The following is a 19,595-nucleotide window of genomic DNA, read 5'->3' as shown; positions in this document are numbered from 1 at the left end:
GGAAGGGGTAAAAGGAACCCCTGGCTTATCCCATTCCTGAGCTATAATTTCAGACATCTTCCTAGGAACAGGAAAAACATGCTCAGAAGATGGAGAATCATAAACTCTATCCAATTTAGAAGACTTTGTGGGGTTGACAGCAATCGAAGGTTCAGAGTCATCCAAAGTAGCTAGAACCTCCTTCAGTAGTAACCGGAGGTGCTCAAGCTTAAATCTAAAATTAACCTCTTCAGATTCTGAAGATTTTTCTGCTGAAGTGCCAGAGTCTGATATTTCACCTTCAGAAGCTACTGAAGTATTTTCCTCATCGGAAAATTGAGAGAGATTGACTAATGCAGACTTAGAATCAGAAGCCTTACTATCAGGCAACTGTTTAGATTTTCTCTTACACTTACCAGAGTAAGCGAAAGCTGAAAACGCCACTGAAACTGCAGAAGTAATCTGAGCAGCAAAACAGCAAAATCCCCAGGTAAATAAACACCCCCAGGTGGTTGAGAGGACACAGAAGGCACATTATGAGAAACAACTAAGGCTTGGGATGTTTGAGGAGAAAGCTGAAGCATGTCATGCATAACATTATCCTGAGAGAAACTTGGCTCAGAAGAAAGTAACTTGTTTTTAAATTTTAAGGTTTTAGTGAAACATGAGGAACAAAATTGCATAGGCAGGGCAATTTGGGCCTCTAAACACAGTAATAATGTATCCATTGGTCCTGTTCTGAGTCCATAGCTATAGTAGAACAGCTCCCACTAGCAATGACAAAATAAAATATTTTTTTTTTTAAATAACTACCCCAAAAAACTTATTAAGGGAAAATCTGAAATTAAAACGTCAAGGTTAATAATACATATACTGTAGTTGGTCGATTGTATTGAAAACAACCTCAGATTGCCTGAGGCTCCTACTGGCCAAAAAGACACCCCACTAGTAAGAGGAAAAAAACAGAACTCTCTTTGCAGAGATCCTCTCCTCTTAAACGATCCGGGTAGATGCTAGAAATAACCTTCTAGCTGCAACTGACATTAGAAGCCTCTAGCTGTATAGGAAAGCTTTCACTATCTTCCGCAACGGCTCCGCTCCGAAAACCGGAAGTGAGGGCGTCATGTGAGCGGGACTCAAATGAACTGTGCCATCCAGAAAAAAAAGTGCGCGAAAGAGCCTCACAGTTTAAAAAAACGGCAGTTTAATAAAACCGTTTTAATACAGGAACATATAAGCCTCATCAAGCGCAGCCCAATGAAGGACAATAACTAAAAACAAGTCTCTCAACATAGAAGCAATAAAATATGATAGGTCATATAATAAAGGAAATGCTCTATCATTAATCCCTAGCATCCCTTAGCAAGTGAACTCCCTAAATCACATACTGGATTATAAGTGCCAAGAATTGTCCCCATATGAATCCTTAACTGATAAATATTATTATGTACCAAAAATGGATCTGATAATGAATATTAACGTCTTAAGTGCTGCTGTCCTTCTGTACCTAGAAGGCGAAGGCACTTACCATAGATCCAAATGCAATACAGATACTGCTCCTTAGGTGTGGCATGTACTTCACTCCCTGCCATGGACCTGTAGGAAAATAAAGAACAGAGTAATTAACCAACTCTGGCTTTCTATGATAAATGGTAGCAAAGTGTTAAAAGTAAAGCCGCCTTTTAACTGCTAAAAGCCACCACTACTCTTACTAAAGAGATTGACATGGACACAGCTGGACCCCAATCCTTGCTTGCAGGATAAGTACCCATAAAAGGATTAAATCTTCAGGCACCAACTTCGCACATCCTCCATTGACAGATGCAAAGAGAATGACTGGGGATTATGGGAAAAGGAAGTTAAATTTAACAGATTTGCTGGGATCCCACTAATAATCCCCATATGAATCCTTAACTGATAAAGATTATTATGTCCCAAAAATGTAATTCTGTACCTAGAAGGCAAAGACACTTACCATAGATCCAAATGCAATACAGATGCTGCTCCTAAGGTGTGGCAGGTACTTGACAGCTTTGCTGGGATGCTCTTTGAATCCTCCTGCTGGCCAGGAGTTGAATATCCCATTAATAATTGGAATGATGTTATGGACTCTCCATGTCTTAGGAAAGAAAAAGGCACTAGCTTGCCAATTTAGGGCAGCTGACAATTTTTGAGGTTTGATGGTACTACAGTAATAAATGTAATAAGAAGGAAACCTCTCTAAGTTAAAATAATTGTCTTTAAAACTTCTAAACAGGGTCAATTCAATTTAAGACCAACAATGTATTTGCATAATATTAACTCAAAATATTTCCTTAAACTGGGCAACCAGATATACTATTATTATTTGTCAGCAAATACAACTCACATTGAGACACTAAATATTCAAGACAATGACACAACTGCTTTCATGGATATCAGTGCAGAGCCGGCTCAAACATGGGACCAAGTGGGTTCAACTGACCCATGCAGCACTTTACAAGGGGCAGCACTTCAGTGACTGAGTCAGTCCCTGTCAGACCCACTACTGTCCTCTGTCTCTGTGGGGGAAGTTGTGGGTTACAAGAAGCATAACATCAACATGCACAACGACACAGAACTGGTCAGGGACAACATTCAAAGGGAAGCAAAGCATTTGTCCCACCAACTACCTTCCCACTTGTTGTGCAATTGTGTATAAGCTTAGTAAGCATTACTAAAGGAAGGCTTAGTAAGGTCAGTGGCCAGGCTAGTAGGCTAATATGCTAATAAGTAATGTTACTACTAGTGGGGGGGCATCATTTCATTCTCAGACCCAGACAGCACAATATCTTTAGCTGGCCCTGTATCAGTGTAATAGTTCTTCTTGATACAGAAAGAAAACCCTTTATCCAAACTGCTTAGGACCAGAAAAGGTTTGGATTTCAGAATAGCTTGGATTTTAGAATAGTTGCATCTTTAAAATGGGACAGTTTGGAGAGGGGATGGAACAAGTGTAAACAACAATATCTAGTGTAATTCTGGAAATATTTACATGTCATAATACAGCTTATACATGTAACCTATAGGTAGTTTTATATAATTGTAATACTTGTGTATACATAGTACCCTCAGAAAGATAGTACAGTACTGTAATCAGAAAGGTAATATTTGTTGTTTTAAGCAATTATAGACTAGAATTTGCATTTTAGAACACACACACACACACACACACACACACACATGCAGAGAATCTTTTGACTTAAAGTTTGGATTTTCAAATAAGTTGTACCTGTATAAGTAAATTCCATAGAACAGATGTTAATAGTACCCTAGCCTAGCACATAAAAAAAAAACCTTGCACATGTTTTTTTGCTAAGGTGCTACCGTTTCTGGTAGATAAAAATAACTGCAGTATATAAAATGTACTAATGTTTATATGCTGAGGAATAATTAATAGTCAGTAATTATTTTTCAAATGTTGTGTTTGTTTAATCTAAAGGAAAACATTTATTAGAGGGTTTAGTTTTGAAAAATGCATGGCCTTGTCTTGACTCTATCAGCATTTTCTTGTTAACTGTGCAGTGGAACGTTGTATGGCCGTAGAAGTTGTGTTTTTCATCCAGTGAGCATTGGGAGGAAAATAGCTTTTACTTACCTTTTTAACCAATCATTTTTTTCAATATGTTTACAAGTAACTTTTTCACATGCACAATAGTACAATGTCTCTTTAAAGGGACATGAAACACGTTGAGAATTTAATATAAATGTTTATGTTTATGAAAAAAAAAAAACAACAACAAAAAAAAAATATATATAGACTATAGACTTTCGTTATTTACCTCCTCCCTCTCCCATTTTCCTGTACTTAAAAGGACATGATACCCATTTGTTGAAACACATGAAAGTGATGCAGCATAGCTGTAGAAAGTTGACTGGAAAATATCACCTGAACATCTCTATGTAAAAAAGGAAGATTTTTTACCTCAAAAGTTCCTCAGTATTCACATCCCATTGTAGAGAGACTTTAAGCAGCCAGTCGGGATACTTGTCCCAGTCATGTTATATTCCTATTCAGTTTAAGTAAATTCTATGAAATCTCATGAGATCACAGCAAAATCTCATGAGATCACAGCAAAGACAAAGCATTACCTCAGCACTGCTGATGCTGATTGGCTATTTGTAATTTATTTATTTTTTGTACTTACAGCAGCTGAAGTATAACTGTTTACACAGCATTTACTCTGGTGAGATGAAGACATTTTGAGGTGAAATATCTTCCTTTTTACATAGAGATGTTAAGGTAATATTTTCTTGTCAGCTTTTTACAGTTATGCTGCATCATTTTCAAGTGATTTAGCATATGCGTATTATGTCCATTTAACTCTGAAAATTGTTGACTCTCCTATTCTGACAATTGGAAGTGCACACTGCCCACTTGAAAAGCCTCACCCTGCAATATATCTGTTCCTAATAGGCTTCAGCAGTGAGATTAATTAATATACTGAAAGACAATGTAATTTTACTAAGTGAATGATAGCTAACCATGCCTACCCCAATAACAAGCCCAGATAGGCCATTGAAAAACAATGGCAGGAAACATGTTAATCTATTAAGAAAGTGTTAATACTTTGCTCTTAAAATTACAAAATTTTTATGTCCATTTAAGTTTGATGATAGATATACAACTTCGTAAACATACCAATGGAATACATAGCATTGAATCCAGTGCGGGTTGTACCACTGTCAGATCTAAACCTCATATACATGACATTTCCAAGAGATTTATAGGTGGCTGGCAGTTGCAGGGTATTTCCACAAAGTTTTGCAATGAGCCTTTTATTGGTATCTGTGCCATCATGTAATTCCAAATAGCTGGAGCTGCAACTGATAATAAAATAAATAAAAATGTTGTCAATATTTTTAATATCTCAGTAAAAAAATAATTACTAAAAAAGAGGCAAGAGTGAGTTCAGTCCGAAGTTTTTAGACTCTGCTTGGAGTAAAATAATCCTGATGTAATAAACACACTTAAAGGGACAGTCTAGTCAAAAATACACTTTCATGATTTAGAAAGGGCATGCAATTTTAAACAACTTTCCAATTTACTTTTATCATAAATTTTGCTTTGTTCTCTTGGTATTCTTAGTTGAACGCTTATCCTAGGTAGGCTCATATGCTAATTTCTAAGTTCTTGAAGGCTGCCTCTTATCTGAACGCATTTTGTTAGTTTTTCACAACTAGAAGGCTTAGTTTATATTTGCCATATAGATAGCATTGTGCTCATGCCTGTGGCGTTACCTAGGAGTCAGCACTGATTGGCTAAAATGCAAGTCCGTCAAAAGAACTGAAATTATGGGGCAGTCTGCAGAGGCTTATATAAAAGTTAATCACAGAGGTAAAAAATATATTAATATAATCATGTTGGTTATGCAAAACTGAGGAATGGGTGAAACAGGGATTATCTATCTTTTTTAACAATACAATTATTGTGTAGACTGTCCCTTTAAGATACTCTATAGTTCATCTCCAAAGGAGTGGATCTAACTCTTTTCAAACTTCCCAAAATTTCCTCAACAGAATTTAACCAACTTAAATCATTCCCTATTTTATTACTATTCCTGGATGTAACTTAAAGGGACATAATACTCATATGCTAAATCACTTGAAACTGATGCAGTATAACTGTAAAAAGCTGACAGGAAAATATCCCCTGAGCATCTCTATGTAAAAAAGGAAGATATTTTACCTCACAATCTACTCAGTGCAGCAGAGTAAGTTCTGTGTAAAAAGTTATACTCAGCTGCTGCCCAGCTGCAGGGAAAAAAAAAATGAAGAAATTAACAGCAGCCAATCAGCATCAGCAGTGCTGAGGTCATGAACTCTTTCACTGTGATCTCATGAGATTTGACTTAACTCTCATGAGATTTCATAGTAAACTGAATAGGGAAATAATATGAGAGTGCACAAGGCTCATCCCCTAAGATGTCCCAGGACAGACACACTAAAATGCTTCTTAGAAATCCTTTACAATGGGAGGTGGCTACTGAGGAACTTTTGAGGTAAAATATCTTTCTTTTTTTCATAGAGATGTTCAGGAGATATTTTCTAGTCAGCTTTTTACAGCTATGCTGCATCACTTTCAAATGTTTAAACATTTGGGTATTATGGCCCTTTAAAGGGACAGTCTAGTCAAAATTAAACTTTCATTATTCAGATAGGGCATGCAATTTTAAACAACTTTCCAATTTACTTCTATCATCTAATTTGCTCAATTCTTTAGATATCCTTTGTTGAAGAAATAGCAATGCACATGTGTGAGTCAATCAAACAAGGCCTTTATGTGCAGCAACCAATCAGCAGCTACTGAGCATATCTAGATATGCTTTTCAGCAACTGATATCAAGAGAATGAAGCAAATTAGATAATAGAAGTAAATTAGAAAGTTGTTTAAAATGACATGCTCTTTCTAAATCACGAAAGGAAAAAAAATTGGGTTTCATGTCCCTTTAAGATCTTCAACTGGCAAATTCATGACATTGAAAAATTCTTGCTCAAAAAAGCAGAAAAAAACCTTGTGCAGAGGGTCTCCAAAAATTGAGGATTTAAATTGATTAATTTATTAATAAAATGCTTTACTTAAATATATGCATAGATATGTGAATGAGGGAGACAAAATATATTTCTCAACTCTTCAAAGGATCTTATAGATTCCCTTTCAAAATCTATTAAGACCTTGATTCTAAAAATGTTCTGAGAAGGCCAAATTTTGAAACAAGACTTGTCCAATCCAGAAACAAAATTTAGGATTTAAAAAAGATGAATTATAATCCCAGATACATATTTTACTATTTTTGCACCAGGTTATAAGAATATATCTATACTTTATAATAACTTGCAACACCTTAGGAATTAAAGTGACAGTCTACTCCAGAATTTTTATTATTTAAAAAGATAGATAATCCCTTTATACCCCAGTTTTGCATAACCAACAGTTATATTTATACACTTTTTACCTCTATGAAAACTTGTAGCTAAGCCTCTGCAGACTGTCGCCATATTTCAGTTCTTTTGACAGATTTGCATTTTAGTCATTCAGTACCCTCTCATAAGTAACTCCACGGGCATGAGAACAAGGTTATCTATATGGCACAAATGAACTAACACAGTCTAGCTGTGAAAAACTGTCAAATGCATTCAGATAAGAGGCAGCCTTCAAGATCTTAGAAATTGCCATATGAGCCTTCCTAGGTTTAGCTTTCCACTAAGAATACCAAGTGAACAAAGCAAACGTGATTATAAAAGTCAATTGGAAAGTTGTTTAAAATGACTGGAAAAAAAAATCTGAATCATGAAAGTTTAATTTTGACTAGACTGTCCCTTTAATTTGGTATCCAAAAGGGAAAGTGTGGTAAAATATGTACTAACTTATCTTATTCTCATATTAAAATGCAATTAAGGCTTTCGTATTGAGGGTATTTTTTTACCTAAAATCACAAAATGATTTATGTTTTCTTATAATGCACTGACTAACATGACACTACTCTTTTTTTTTTTTTTTAATTTATGAAAGGCAGTCAATAAAATAATGAAAACCACAGGGAAATATTCAAATATTACTTCAGATCAAAAAATTAAGTGAATAATTTAAATGTTGCACAATTTATCACAATGCTGGTTTATAAAATAAATATCATAACAATCAGTACTTGGTGGATGGTTCAATATAAAATTGATCTTTAAAATCCAGTTGCACCGCTTCTGAGTTTGGTACTATGATGGTCCATGCGCAATCAGCATTTTGAGGATAGTTCTCAGGATACTTGGGTGATGAAACAAATCCACTGGGATCAGATTGGCTCACATATATAGTTCCTCCACATGCTAGACAGAAATATATATCAAAGTTATGGAGTGTTTAGCAATTCTTCAATACAAGATATTGTGTGTGTGTGTGCGTGTGCGTATATATATATATATATATATATATATATATATATATACACACACATACAAAGTATACTGTATATATGATTGATAGAGTCTTCTAGCTGTAAACAAAACTACCACACTTTTTTTTATCATAACTCTGTTAATTTATTGGGATATTTATTTGCGATTATTTCTTTCTTATTTAAAAAAACATTTCTTAAATATTTTTGTGCATCTTTTCATATAGCAGTCTGTAAATATGACAATTATCAGGAACAATGTATTTGAACATTTCATGTGTTAGAGCATAACATGAATTGCTTCATTGCTTTGTCATTAAATAGTACCCACACCAAAGCCTAGATCCGAAGCAAACAGATAGCGGTGAAATAGTTCTCCAGCAATATTGCATAACTGTTGCTAAAAGCAGGGGCATGTGAGTTGCCCTACTCTATCTCTACAATGGTATGTGGCAGCCAGGTATCGACAACTGCCACAAAAGTAATGTAGTAACCATAGTCTATGTCTGTTAATACAATACTGCAGCTCCTGATAATCTGTTTGTGGTCAATAATAAGTTGTACAACGCCTATATAGAACAGCTTTACAATTACAAGTTAAAGGGACATGAAACCCAATTTGTTTCATTCATGATTCAGATAAAGCATTCATTTGTAGACAAATTTGCAATTTACTTCTGTTATCAATGTTGCTTCATTCTCTTTTTGCTTTATTGAAGGAGCAGCAATGTGTTACTGGGAGCTAGCTGAACACATTGGTAAGCCGATGACAAGAGGCATATATGTGCTACCACCAATCTACAGCTAGCTCCCAGCTCCTCAACCTACCTATGCATGCTTTTCAAAAAAAGAGTAATAATAGAACAAAGCAAATTCAGTAATGGAATTAAATTGGAAAGTTGTTTAAAATTGTATGTTCTATCTGACTCATGAACAAAAAAATTTCGGTTTCATGCCCTTTTAGTAACTGAAAATATCTCTAAGTAAATCAAATCAAGTTCTAAAGTAAAAATATATATTAGTATTAATGATTATATATATATATTAGTATGTTACCTCTTTATATAAACTAGTGTTACAAGTTCATGATTATTATTATTACTATCAGGTAAAGGACCTGTCATGCAATCCTCTCCTTTGGTATAGATAGTGGTAAAGTGATAAAAAACATACAAGTGCGAGGGGCGGAGCCTAGCCATAGCTGAACATGGCTGCTTTCTAGAAAAGCTCTGATGTCCCTGCTGAGCTTACACTAAAATAAGTGCATACACTATATAATTTTAAGCAGAATATAGAATTTTTGAACATCCTAACATTAACCCTCTAATCTGAGACACCTTCTACAGCTCTGTGGCTGCTTTCATAACCGTCTAGCCGCACTTGAAAACGGCACCGCCATTGCTGGGCCTGAGCTCACCCAGAGGTAGTGACCGCACTCAGGTACCTCTGAACAGCAATCGGCTTTACCGACTAGGTGGCGGATCACGAGCGGTGCATCGTAACTCCAGTAACAAGCTGATTTGTCACAACTCCGGAGCCGTTCTGATCCGAGGTGAGCCTGTGCGCTGTGGCGCACATAACGTGGAGACCAACAACTGTACTGGAGGAGACTACTTACAAGCCGCGATCAAGGGGGACTACACACCAGACACCGGCCTCCTTCGCGGTGACTCCCATCAGCAAGTGCAGACAGTGTGCCGGTCTGGAAGAGGAGCAGGCCCCAGCAGGATCGCAACATCAGACTCATATGAGGAGCCACGTGGCGGCTGAGATCGCTGCTTATCACTTACCACTCGTGAGGTACTGAACTCTCCTATCCTTTACCAGCTCTTAATCTGAGGATTTGGTGGTGGGCTCTGTGAGGGAGGCTTGTTATAAGGGAACAGCTGAGTTTTCATAGCCGCTACTGCATAGGCCGCAAAATTGATAAGTGCACTGCATACAAAGTCAATCTGATTAACCATACACGGTGCAGAACAGTGCCTTATCCACCAGACCTCTCCAACAACCTCAGTGCCTTAGATCCTAACGGTCCCCTCGAGAGAAATCTAATTTCTTAAAGCAAAATAAAGGCCACAAACACGTTATCGCTGCTGCCTTACAGAGATATATTTGTTTGTAAATACCTGTTGCTGAGACTATTACACCACTCTCAACTTATAAAGCTCAAATTGGTGGAGCTTATGTAATGTCTAGTAAAAGACAAACTAGATTGCCTAAGAATTCCCAAACCACAGTGATGGACAATTTTTTAATAGCAAATGAACCTGCTGCTCCTTTGGGGAGGCCTGAGACACATCAGAAAGGTGTAACTGCACAGATTCATAACCCTGAAACAATGCCCACCCACCAAAACTGTGTGACCAAGGAGGATATAAAGCTTCTTTCTTCCAAAGCAGACATAAAAGAGGCCATGAGGGATTTTAAATCCATGTTTCAGGAACTTAAACGAGATATTTCAGCTGTTGACCGCAGAGTAACTCAAGTAGAGGAAAAGCATGAGGCACTCAGTTCTGACCTCCAACATCAAGCCAGCTTCCTACAGGCGCAAGAGAGTACAGTACATACGTTACTAGACAGAATCGAAGACCTTGAGAACCGCAGTAGGAGGAACAACCTCAGACTGCGAGGAGTTCCAGAGTCAATTGAACCCCCTGCTATACAGGAATATATTTAAGATTTTGTCAAATATCTCAGAAATGAAATCGTGGGCCCTGAAATTCAGATTGAAAGAGCACACAGGGCGCTTCGCCCTAAACCTTCAGGACGGCCCCCACCTAGAGACATCATCTTAAAGCTGCTGTCCTTCAAAGAAAAAGAAGAAGTGCTTAGACTGGCTAGAAACAAGCAGCAGATAGAATTCAGAGGTGTGGAGCTGCAAGTATATTCGGATCTGAGTCCAACTACTCTACAAAAGAGGAGAGACCTCAGGTTTGTTACTTCTGTTTTGAAGGCTAATAGAATCCCGTATAGATGGGGTTTTCCTACTAGCCTCATGGTCTCTAAAAATAATGTCACACATGTCTTCAAGACACCAGCAGACCTCCCATCCTTCAACCAGGCTTTGGGCCTCAATATAAGACTTCCTGTGAGGGCCCCTGTGGCTCCGGAGGGCCCAGCTGATGGGGAACCCAGTGGCCTGCAGCACCTTCCAGACTGAACATAAGAAACATTATTTTCTCATTACTTGGATGTTGCGCCCTACCTATCCTTGCAGTAGCCCTGAAACTGGGCTTTAACTTCCTGGACATTGAGAATCGACTCAGATAAGTTATAACCTAATGGTGTTTAAAGTTGTTACAAGTCTTGTCTGATAATAACCCCTGTGGTCAACCCCAAAAATGATACTGGTAGCAGTACCAGCTAAATGCATGTTGTTCCTGTACTAATGATGCTCTATTGTGTGTACACATGTTTGAATAATTGTATGTTATTACCTCATAGTTCAGAACTCGATCCTATAGTTACAACCACACTACCCCTGTATGTTATTAAGATTGGATTGAGCTGCTGCTCACTTGACTCAGCTAGTTTATTGCACACAGTCTGATAGGAGTAAAATAGCTAGCTCCATAATAATGTTCCTCTGGAGCAAACTCCAGAAGCCCTCAGTCTAAGTCCCTTATTAAATACGTGGAGTAATAGATATGCTTGACTAAACAATAACTAAGTACTATAGGAACAGAAAAATAATATATAGACAATCCCTAGACCTATAAGACCAGTGTGTAAGAAGAGAATATTTTAGTATAAATAATGTTACCAAGTCCATAAGACCAATTAGTGGTGAGCTGAGGCTCTGCAGCCATCGGGTCTCCCTCTTTCTGGATAGGTTTAGATCAACTCTATCAGGGGTCTTTTACCCAATTGAGGCAGAGAACACCCCATAAAAGCATAGGTAGTAGATAACAACCTAGTTGTCCACAGGTACAGAGAACACCTAAAAGCAATCACTAAATTTATCAAGCCACGGAAGGGACAAGGACCTTCCCAGCATATAGATTGACGACCCCATATTAGGTTCTCCCCTGGAATCTGGCAAGAGGCTCGACTTAGGAGCTCTCTCATAAACATGTGGAGGGTAGGGCGTGTAAATGCACTTTTTAAATGCACTTATTACTGTTTTGTATTTTTTCAAAGGAAAATATATGTAGTGTAAGTAGGCGGGGAACACTACCCCTGCTTTTGTTGTTTATTATTGTTAACTGTTCTTTACTAGATAGATTGGTTTCTGCACAATACCAGTTACGGTTTCTTCCTATAACAAAGAGTCTGTCACACAGAGTGCTTCACACTTAAGCTTTCTTCACTGTGTCGTAACTCATTCTTTTCTATCTCCCGCTAGTACGTTCTCGTTTTCCTAACTTTCTTCTAACCTCTTCTACTTTTCCTCTATCTCCCACTACCCCTTTCCTCCCTCTCTACCCCCTCTCCTCCCTCTCTACCCCCTTCCCCCCCCCCCCTTTTTTTTTTTTTTTTTTTTTTTTTTCTTCTTCCCAGAAAGAATAAGAAAAGTATGGCGAACCCGCGCTTGGGAATTGTGTCCCGTCCCAAAGAATTGATTTCTATAAATGCAAAAGGCCTGAATAGTCCAGCTAAGCGCTCTATGGTAATGAGAGACCTACATAGACAGGGAGGTAATATCATCTACCTACAAGAAACACACTTTGCAGTAGGCCATGAACCTCGCTGGTTTAGCCGACAATACCCACTGGCCTTTTTTGCCTCAGGTCCCCAGAAAAAAAACGGGGTGGGTGTCCTTTTCAGTTCAGATGTACCATTCAAACTTGCACAAATATACAGGGACCCAGAGGGTAGATACCTGATCCTCACAGGTTCACTTTACAGCAGACCCATAACATTAGTTAATGTTTATTGCCCCAACCAATCTCAGCAGGTCTTCTTTCAGAAGGTAATACACAAAACGCTCGAGATCCAAGATGGTATTTTGTTCTTGGGTGGTGATCTAAATGCCTCCTTGGACCCAGCTCTGGACACCTCCGACGGACTTTCCAGCGTCCCCCATAAATCGCTTAAACGTATATTGACTACTCTAAGGGACACGGCACTACATGACATTTGGCGGTTGCACCACCCCTCATCTAAAAATTACACATTTTACTCTCACCCTCATAGAAAATATTCCAGAATTGATTACTGGTTTACGGACACTGTCGGACTCACACTCTCCACGAATAGTAACATACTTCCCATTACATGGTCAGACCATGCTCCGGTCACTTGTACCGTATTGTGGTCTAACGTACCGGCCACACCTTACATCTGGAAGATGGATGACCTCCTTCTGGAGGATCCAGTGTTCAGACTGGAAATAGAAAAGGCTTTGTTGGAATATTTCCAAATACACAGAGACTCGGACTCCCAGACCTCAGTGGTCTGGGAGGCTCATAAATGCACAATCAGAGGCCTCTTTCTCAAGCGAAAGGCTGGTCTAGTTAGGAGAAAGAGAGAAAAGTATCGTAGCTTGCTCGCTGAGGTAGAAACAGCGGAACAAGCACATAAAAGAGTGCCAGCTGATATTACATTGGCCGAGACTCTGGCTCAAGCGAGATCGGAACTCATGAAGTTCCTTCAAGTAGACTATCAAAAAGCGGCCTTAATCCTGAGGCAACAATTTTATGAGCAAGGGGATAAAGCTGGACGTCTACTAGCCAGAGCAATAGCGAGGAAAAAAAACAAACACTATGTATATAGCATGATTCACCCAGATGGGGGATCGAAAGAGGACGGCAAATCAATCGCAGAGATCTTCGGATCTTACTATGAGAGCCTATATAACATACAGAGAGTAGATGATGTAAGAAATGAGCCCCTCTCTCGAGCACGCGAAATACACCAGATATTGGAGTACCTAGAAGGGGTGGAGATCCCTAAGCTCTCTGACCAAGATTCTGAGGCATTGGAGTCTCCGATCACATTGTCAGAAATTAAACAAGCCATTAAAGATCTGGCAACCGGGAAAAGCCCAGGTCCGGACGGATTTGGAACTAAATACTATAAAACATTCGGTGATATATTGGCACCAGAAATGTTGATTCTTTTTAACCAGTTGTCCAACTCCCCGGTTTTACCTCACTCGATGCTAGAAGCACATATCACAGTGATCCCTAAACCTAACAAACCAGACAATAGACCAGAGAACTACCGCCCTATATCGTTATTAAATTCAGATATCAAGATTCTGGCGAAAGTCATAGCTAACCGCCTCAACAAATATCTACCTCAATTGATCTCTACTGACCAAGTAGGCTTTATTCCGAAACGTGAGGCAAGGGATAATACCCTAAAGGTCCTCCAGATTATAACACATGCTCATAATACTGCAACCCCGCTGGCCCTGGTCTCCACAGACGCAGAAAAAGCGTTTGACCGGGTCAGCTGGGTGTTTATGCGACACACTCTGGATCACATTGTCAGAAATTAAACAAGCCATTAAAGATCTGGCAACCGGGAAAAGCGACACACTCTGGATCACATTGTCAGAAATTAAACAAGCCATTAAAGATCTGGCAACCGGGAAAAGCCCAGGTCCGGACGGATTTGGAACTAAATACTATAAAACATTCGGTGATATATTGGCACCAGAAATGTTGATTCTTTTTAACCAGTTGTCCAACTCCCCAGTTTTACCTCACTTGATGCTAGAAGCACATATCACAGTGATCCCTAAACCTAACAAACCAGACAATAGACCAGAGAACTACCGCCCTATATCGTTATTAAATTCAGATATCAAGATTCTGGCGAAAGTCATAGCTAACCGCCTCAACAAATATCTACCTCAATTGATCTCTACTGACCAAGTAGGCTTTATTCCGAAACGTGAGGCAAGGGATAATACCCTAAAGGTCCTCCAGATTATAACACATGCTCATAATATTGCAACCCCGCTGGCCCTGGTCTCCACAGACGCAGAAAAAGCGTTTGACCGGGTCAGCTGGGTGTTTATGCGACACACTCTGGAGAAATTTGGCCTGGGATCCAAATTTATAAACAAGATCATGTCTTTGTATTCGTCACCGAATGCTAGGGTTAGGGTGAACGGTGTACTCTCCAATGCCTTTACAATTCGCAATGGGACCAGACAGGGCTGTCCCCTGTCTCCGCTCTTATTCGCATTGACAATTGAAGTCTTGGCGAGTAGGATCCGGGCAAACCCAGAAGTACATGGCATCCCTGTGGGAAGCGATGAACATAAACTCGCCATGTACGCAGATGATGTCTTACTTATGATATCGGACGTGAAGGGGTCCTTGGTGGCGGCCCTAGAAGAGTTCACACTCTTTGGCACAGTATCAAACTTTCTCTTGAACCCTTCCAAATCAGAGATTATGAATGTCACAATTCCCCACACCGACTTCCGGACTCTGGAGGGAGCATGCCCGATAAAAATAGCACATGGCAAACTGAAATATCTTGGTATATACCTAACCCCATGCATAAAGGAGATAGTGGACATGAACTATAAAAACATCAGAGATGAGATCCTTAAAGACCTATCGTCCTGGAGAAATAAAACCATCTCTTGGCTGGGTCGCATCGGTGTGGTCAAGATGAATGTGCTACCACGGGTGCTATATGTCATGCAGACTATTCCTCTGTCGACGGCTTCCCACATCATTCATCAGATACAGTCTGCCCTAGAGTCCTATATTTGGAGAGATCTGAAGCCGAGAATCAACAGGAAAACTACCTTCCTGTCTCGGAATAGAGGCGGGCTAGGTATACCAGACTTGAGAATGTATCACACGGCAATGTCCCTTCAGCGTTTGGTGGAGTGGTGTCATAACTCGGCCCAAAAGGCCTGGGTTCAGATCGATGGCGTAATTCTGAAGAGGGGCAACGTGGGAGCTCTCGCGTGGATCCCCTCCAATGACAGACCTGCTGTGGTCAGGCTCTACCCAATGATAGAGGAGGTATTCTCGATTTGGGATAAACTGATTAAAAAAGCCGCATATGTATCGACGCAATCCTCGCCAATTACATCCATCAGAGAAAATCCTGATATGGAATTTCTATCAAGACTCAATTTCCCGAACAAGAATTATAGCCTTGGCGAATCAGCAATATATAACATACTCTGTCGGGATAAATTGAAGTCACAAGCGGAATTAGTTGAGTGGAACAGAGAGGTTTTTACCTCATGGTTCACAGTGACACAGACTTTGCACTACCTTGACACCCATAAAGCCAAGCTAGACTTGACTAGACGCAGAACTTACTTTGAAACCCTGTGCACAATGACCACGCCTCCGTCTCACCTGATCTCCCAGATATATAGACTGTTACTACAAGGCGGGGAGGACTACCTTCCGGGGTATACACAGACATGGCAAAATGAGCTGGGCCTAGAAATAGGACCCAGGGAATGGAACAAGATATTTGACAAAACAAAGAGAGCCTCAGTCTCGGCTAGGGTTCAGGAAACACAATATAAATTGTTGAGCAGATGGTATCTGACCCCCCAAAGATTAAAACACATATACCCCCACACAAATGGGGGATGCTGGAGAGGATGCGGAGAAAATGGCACCCTATTACATGTTTGGTGGACCTGCCCCCTACTAACGCCTTACTGGAATGACATAATGGCCGAAATGAGTAGGGTTCTAGAGGTGATCATTCCTCCCAATCCAAGCTACTTACTATATCATCAGCTACCTAAGATCACTAGGGAAGATAAATATAGACTTCTCCTTGTGATGCTCAATGGAGCAAAAGGTTTGATTCCCAGGTACTGGAAAAAGCAGACCACCCCTAGTGTTCAGGAGTGGAAAGCTACAGTAACAGACCTGCTGGGACTTGAAAGATACCACTACCTTAAAATTGGGAAACTGTGTACACATGAGATGATGCTGCTGACCTGGGAGGGACGAGGAATGTGAGCTAACGGGGAGCTGAAGCGTTCGGTTCTGGGAAACGGTTACAGGGGGAAGGGTATCCTTCTCCCCCCCCCCCCCTTTTTTTTTTTTTTTTTTTCCCCCCTCCCTTCTTTCCCTTCCTTCTTTACTCCCTGAAGCCCTATCCTACTATTTCTTTTCTACTAGACAATTACTTTTATACCGAGTGCAGTATTATAAGCAGCTGTGTAAGGTATGTAGGCTGCTAAAATGCTATAAATACCACATGAACTGTACCGGAGGATTTACACTTCTACTTCTTTCTTATCTCTTCTTTGTAAATATACTTGGCATCACTAAACAGCTGATGTTAGATGTTTGTGATATATAGTCAGAATACACTTCTACAGTATCTGACGAAGTTTCTTATGCTGTTTGAATTGAACTAATTCCTATCTGCGAAATGATACAAACAAACTTCATTTGTACAGGGGTTTGAAATTATTTACAACTGACAATGTAATGTATTCATATTAATGCTCTGTATTTTTCACATTTCGCCAATAAAGCTTTTTTTTGAAAACTAAAAAACATACAAGTGCAGTGCATGTGCAGTGCAGCTCAAGTCTGTTCTAGTCGCTAAAATAGCACTCTACAAAAGTAGATTTGTTGCTAGGTTTGTGTAGAGCATACATTGTAGTGTTTTGAATAGAGTTTAGCCCCAAATGTTTATCACCTGTAGATGAGGAATATGAGTTAAAGGGACAGTTAACACCAGAATTTTTGTTGTTTAAAAAGATAGATAATCCCTTTATTACCCATTCCCCAGTTTTGCAAAACCAACACTGTTATATTAATACACTTTTTACTGCTGTGACTATCTTGTATCTAAGCATCTTCTGACCGCCCCTAATCACATGACTTTTAGTTATTATCTATTGACTTGCATTTTAGCCAATTAGTGCAGTGTCTGCCACAATCCACGGGCATGCTCACAATGTTATCTATAGGGTTTACCTGAACTAGCTCTCCCCTGCTGTGAAAAGCAAATACAAAGCATGTGATTAGAGGCGTTCTTCAAGGGCTTAGAAATTATCATATGAGCCTTCCTAGGTCTAGCTTTCAACTAAGAATACCAAGAGAACAAAGCAAAATTGTTGATAAAAGTAAATTGGAAAGTTGTTTAAAATTGCATGCCCTATTTGAAAAATAAAGGTTTTTTTTGGACTTGACTGTCCCTTTAACATTAAATGGTTTAGCCCTTTCTTCTAGAGTAAAGACAAATATTTCACAGACTAAATTAAAGTAAATACAGTTAAAAAAAACACTACTTACCCAAACTTTTTGCTTCGTATTTAAGTTTAAATCCTTTGCCCTCATTAGTGTTGTCAGAAACAAAACGAACAAACATCTCATTATCACTTGTGTGCATTGTTGATGGCGCAGTGTTCCCACAAAACTTTCCATTGCGCTCAGGGGGTCCCAAAGGAGGTGCAGACTCATAAGGGCCATTTCTTAGCTAGAAAATATTTGTGGCACATGGACTAGTAATTTATTCATTTATTTGTAACTGCATGCAAATGGGCAGGAACGACAGTATTAAGAAATATTATTTAACAAAAAGTTATCATTAATTTGCAGTTAAACTAGTCAGATAAAAAGACATTTAATTTGATGTATTTTAATAGTACTTTTTTTCAGAGAATCATTGAGTAAGTGTTTACATATTTATTTCTGTATTTTAGTTAGGAGATTACTTATTCATTGTTTCACAAACTTGTTTTTATGAGAAATGAGAAAAATAATACAAATCAATTAATTCTAATCAAAAATGGAAATTATCAATCATTTATGGACTGCATAGAAAATAACCTATTGTTCTAGAACTAAAAACATACATATTACCATTATCTATGTACTGCAGTACAATATTAAATGTATTAATATATTATTGTGAACTTTATATATTCATTTGTATGTTAAAACATATTTATAATTTGATGTTTGTCCTTTTGAGCAGTACATATTATAACTCATTCATGAGGGTGTGTAGTATCACGTGGTACTGCAATAGCAGCCTGCAGACACTAGATGGGGCTCTAGAGCTTTTGTAAGAAAGCAGACATTTCCAATATTTTTGCTTTGGGACGCCCTTGGCCTACTTTTGAAATTCATGTGACACAGGCTGCTTTATAAATTACTAAAGTCTCCCATTAAAAACTTTCAAAATAAAATAATGACACAACATCGATTTCAAATAACATAAAATTTAGTATTGTGTATTTACTGGCTAGTGGCTAAGAGAAGTAATTTTGATGTATGCATTAAACAAGATCTATTTCTGAGCACTATTAGACTACTTATAGTAAAAGTATTTAGCTAACAAAAACATTTAAAGGGACAGCTTTCATGATTCAGATAGAGCACAAAATAAAAAAAACTTTCTAAAGTACTTCAATTATCTAATTTGCTTAATGTGCTTGGTATTCTTTGTTGAAGAAGCTGGTGCATAGGAACTCAGGAGGGTACACATTTGCAACCATGTATAGCATTGCAACAATAACATTTCATACTCCTAAACTTAACAAAGCATACCCCAAAAATGAAGCAAATTTGATAATGGTAGTAAATTGAAAAGTTGTTTAAAAGTGAAGCTATTCCTGGGGGTTTTAATGCCTTTTAATTGCATGCTCTATCTAAATCAAGTTTCATTTTTAATTGCCATCTGTTTATCTGTTTAAGACTCGCTTTAAGTAGTGTGTGGCTCCATATTTAGCTTGTATTTTTATAATGTCTATGATTTTACAACTTTTATTGTACATAGTTTCATTTACACATCTGAGAT

The 19,595-nt window shown here is 38.6% G+C and overlaps 1 protein-coding gene across 1 annotated transcript in view; it reads right to left on the bottom strand.

The window, feature by feature from the left end:
* Positions 1 to 19,595, bottom strand: part of CUBN (cubilin) — a 749,121-nt gene that overhangs the window by 217,379 nt on the left and 512,147 nt on the right. Inside the window, exons 43-45 of the mRNA XM_053713984.1 lie at positions 18,086 to 18,269; positions 7,647 to 7,821; positions 4,640 to 4,824 (exon numbers count right to left, since the gene is read on the bottom strand). Of these exons, the coding sequence (XP_053569959.1) occupies positions 4,640 to 4,824; positions 7,647 to 7,821; positions 18,086 to 18,269 (544 nt within the window). The remainder of the gene's footprint in view (positions 1 to 4,639; positions 4,825 to 7,646; positions 7,822 to 18,085; positions 18,270 to 19,595) is intronic.

The sequence above is a fragment of the Bombina bombina genome, chromosome 5 (genome assembly GCF_027579735.1).
Source record: "Bombina bombina isolate aBomBom1 chromosome 5, aBomBom1.pri, whole genome shotgun sequence".
NCBI lineage: Eukaryota > Metazoa > Chordata > Amphibia > Anura > Bombinatoridae > Bombina > Bombina bombina.
The sequence above is the reverse complement of the archived record's forward strand: the minus strand, read 5'-3'. Positions and strand labels throughout refer to the sequence as shown.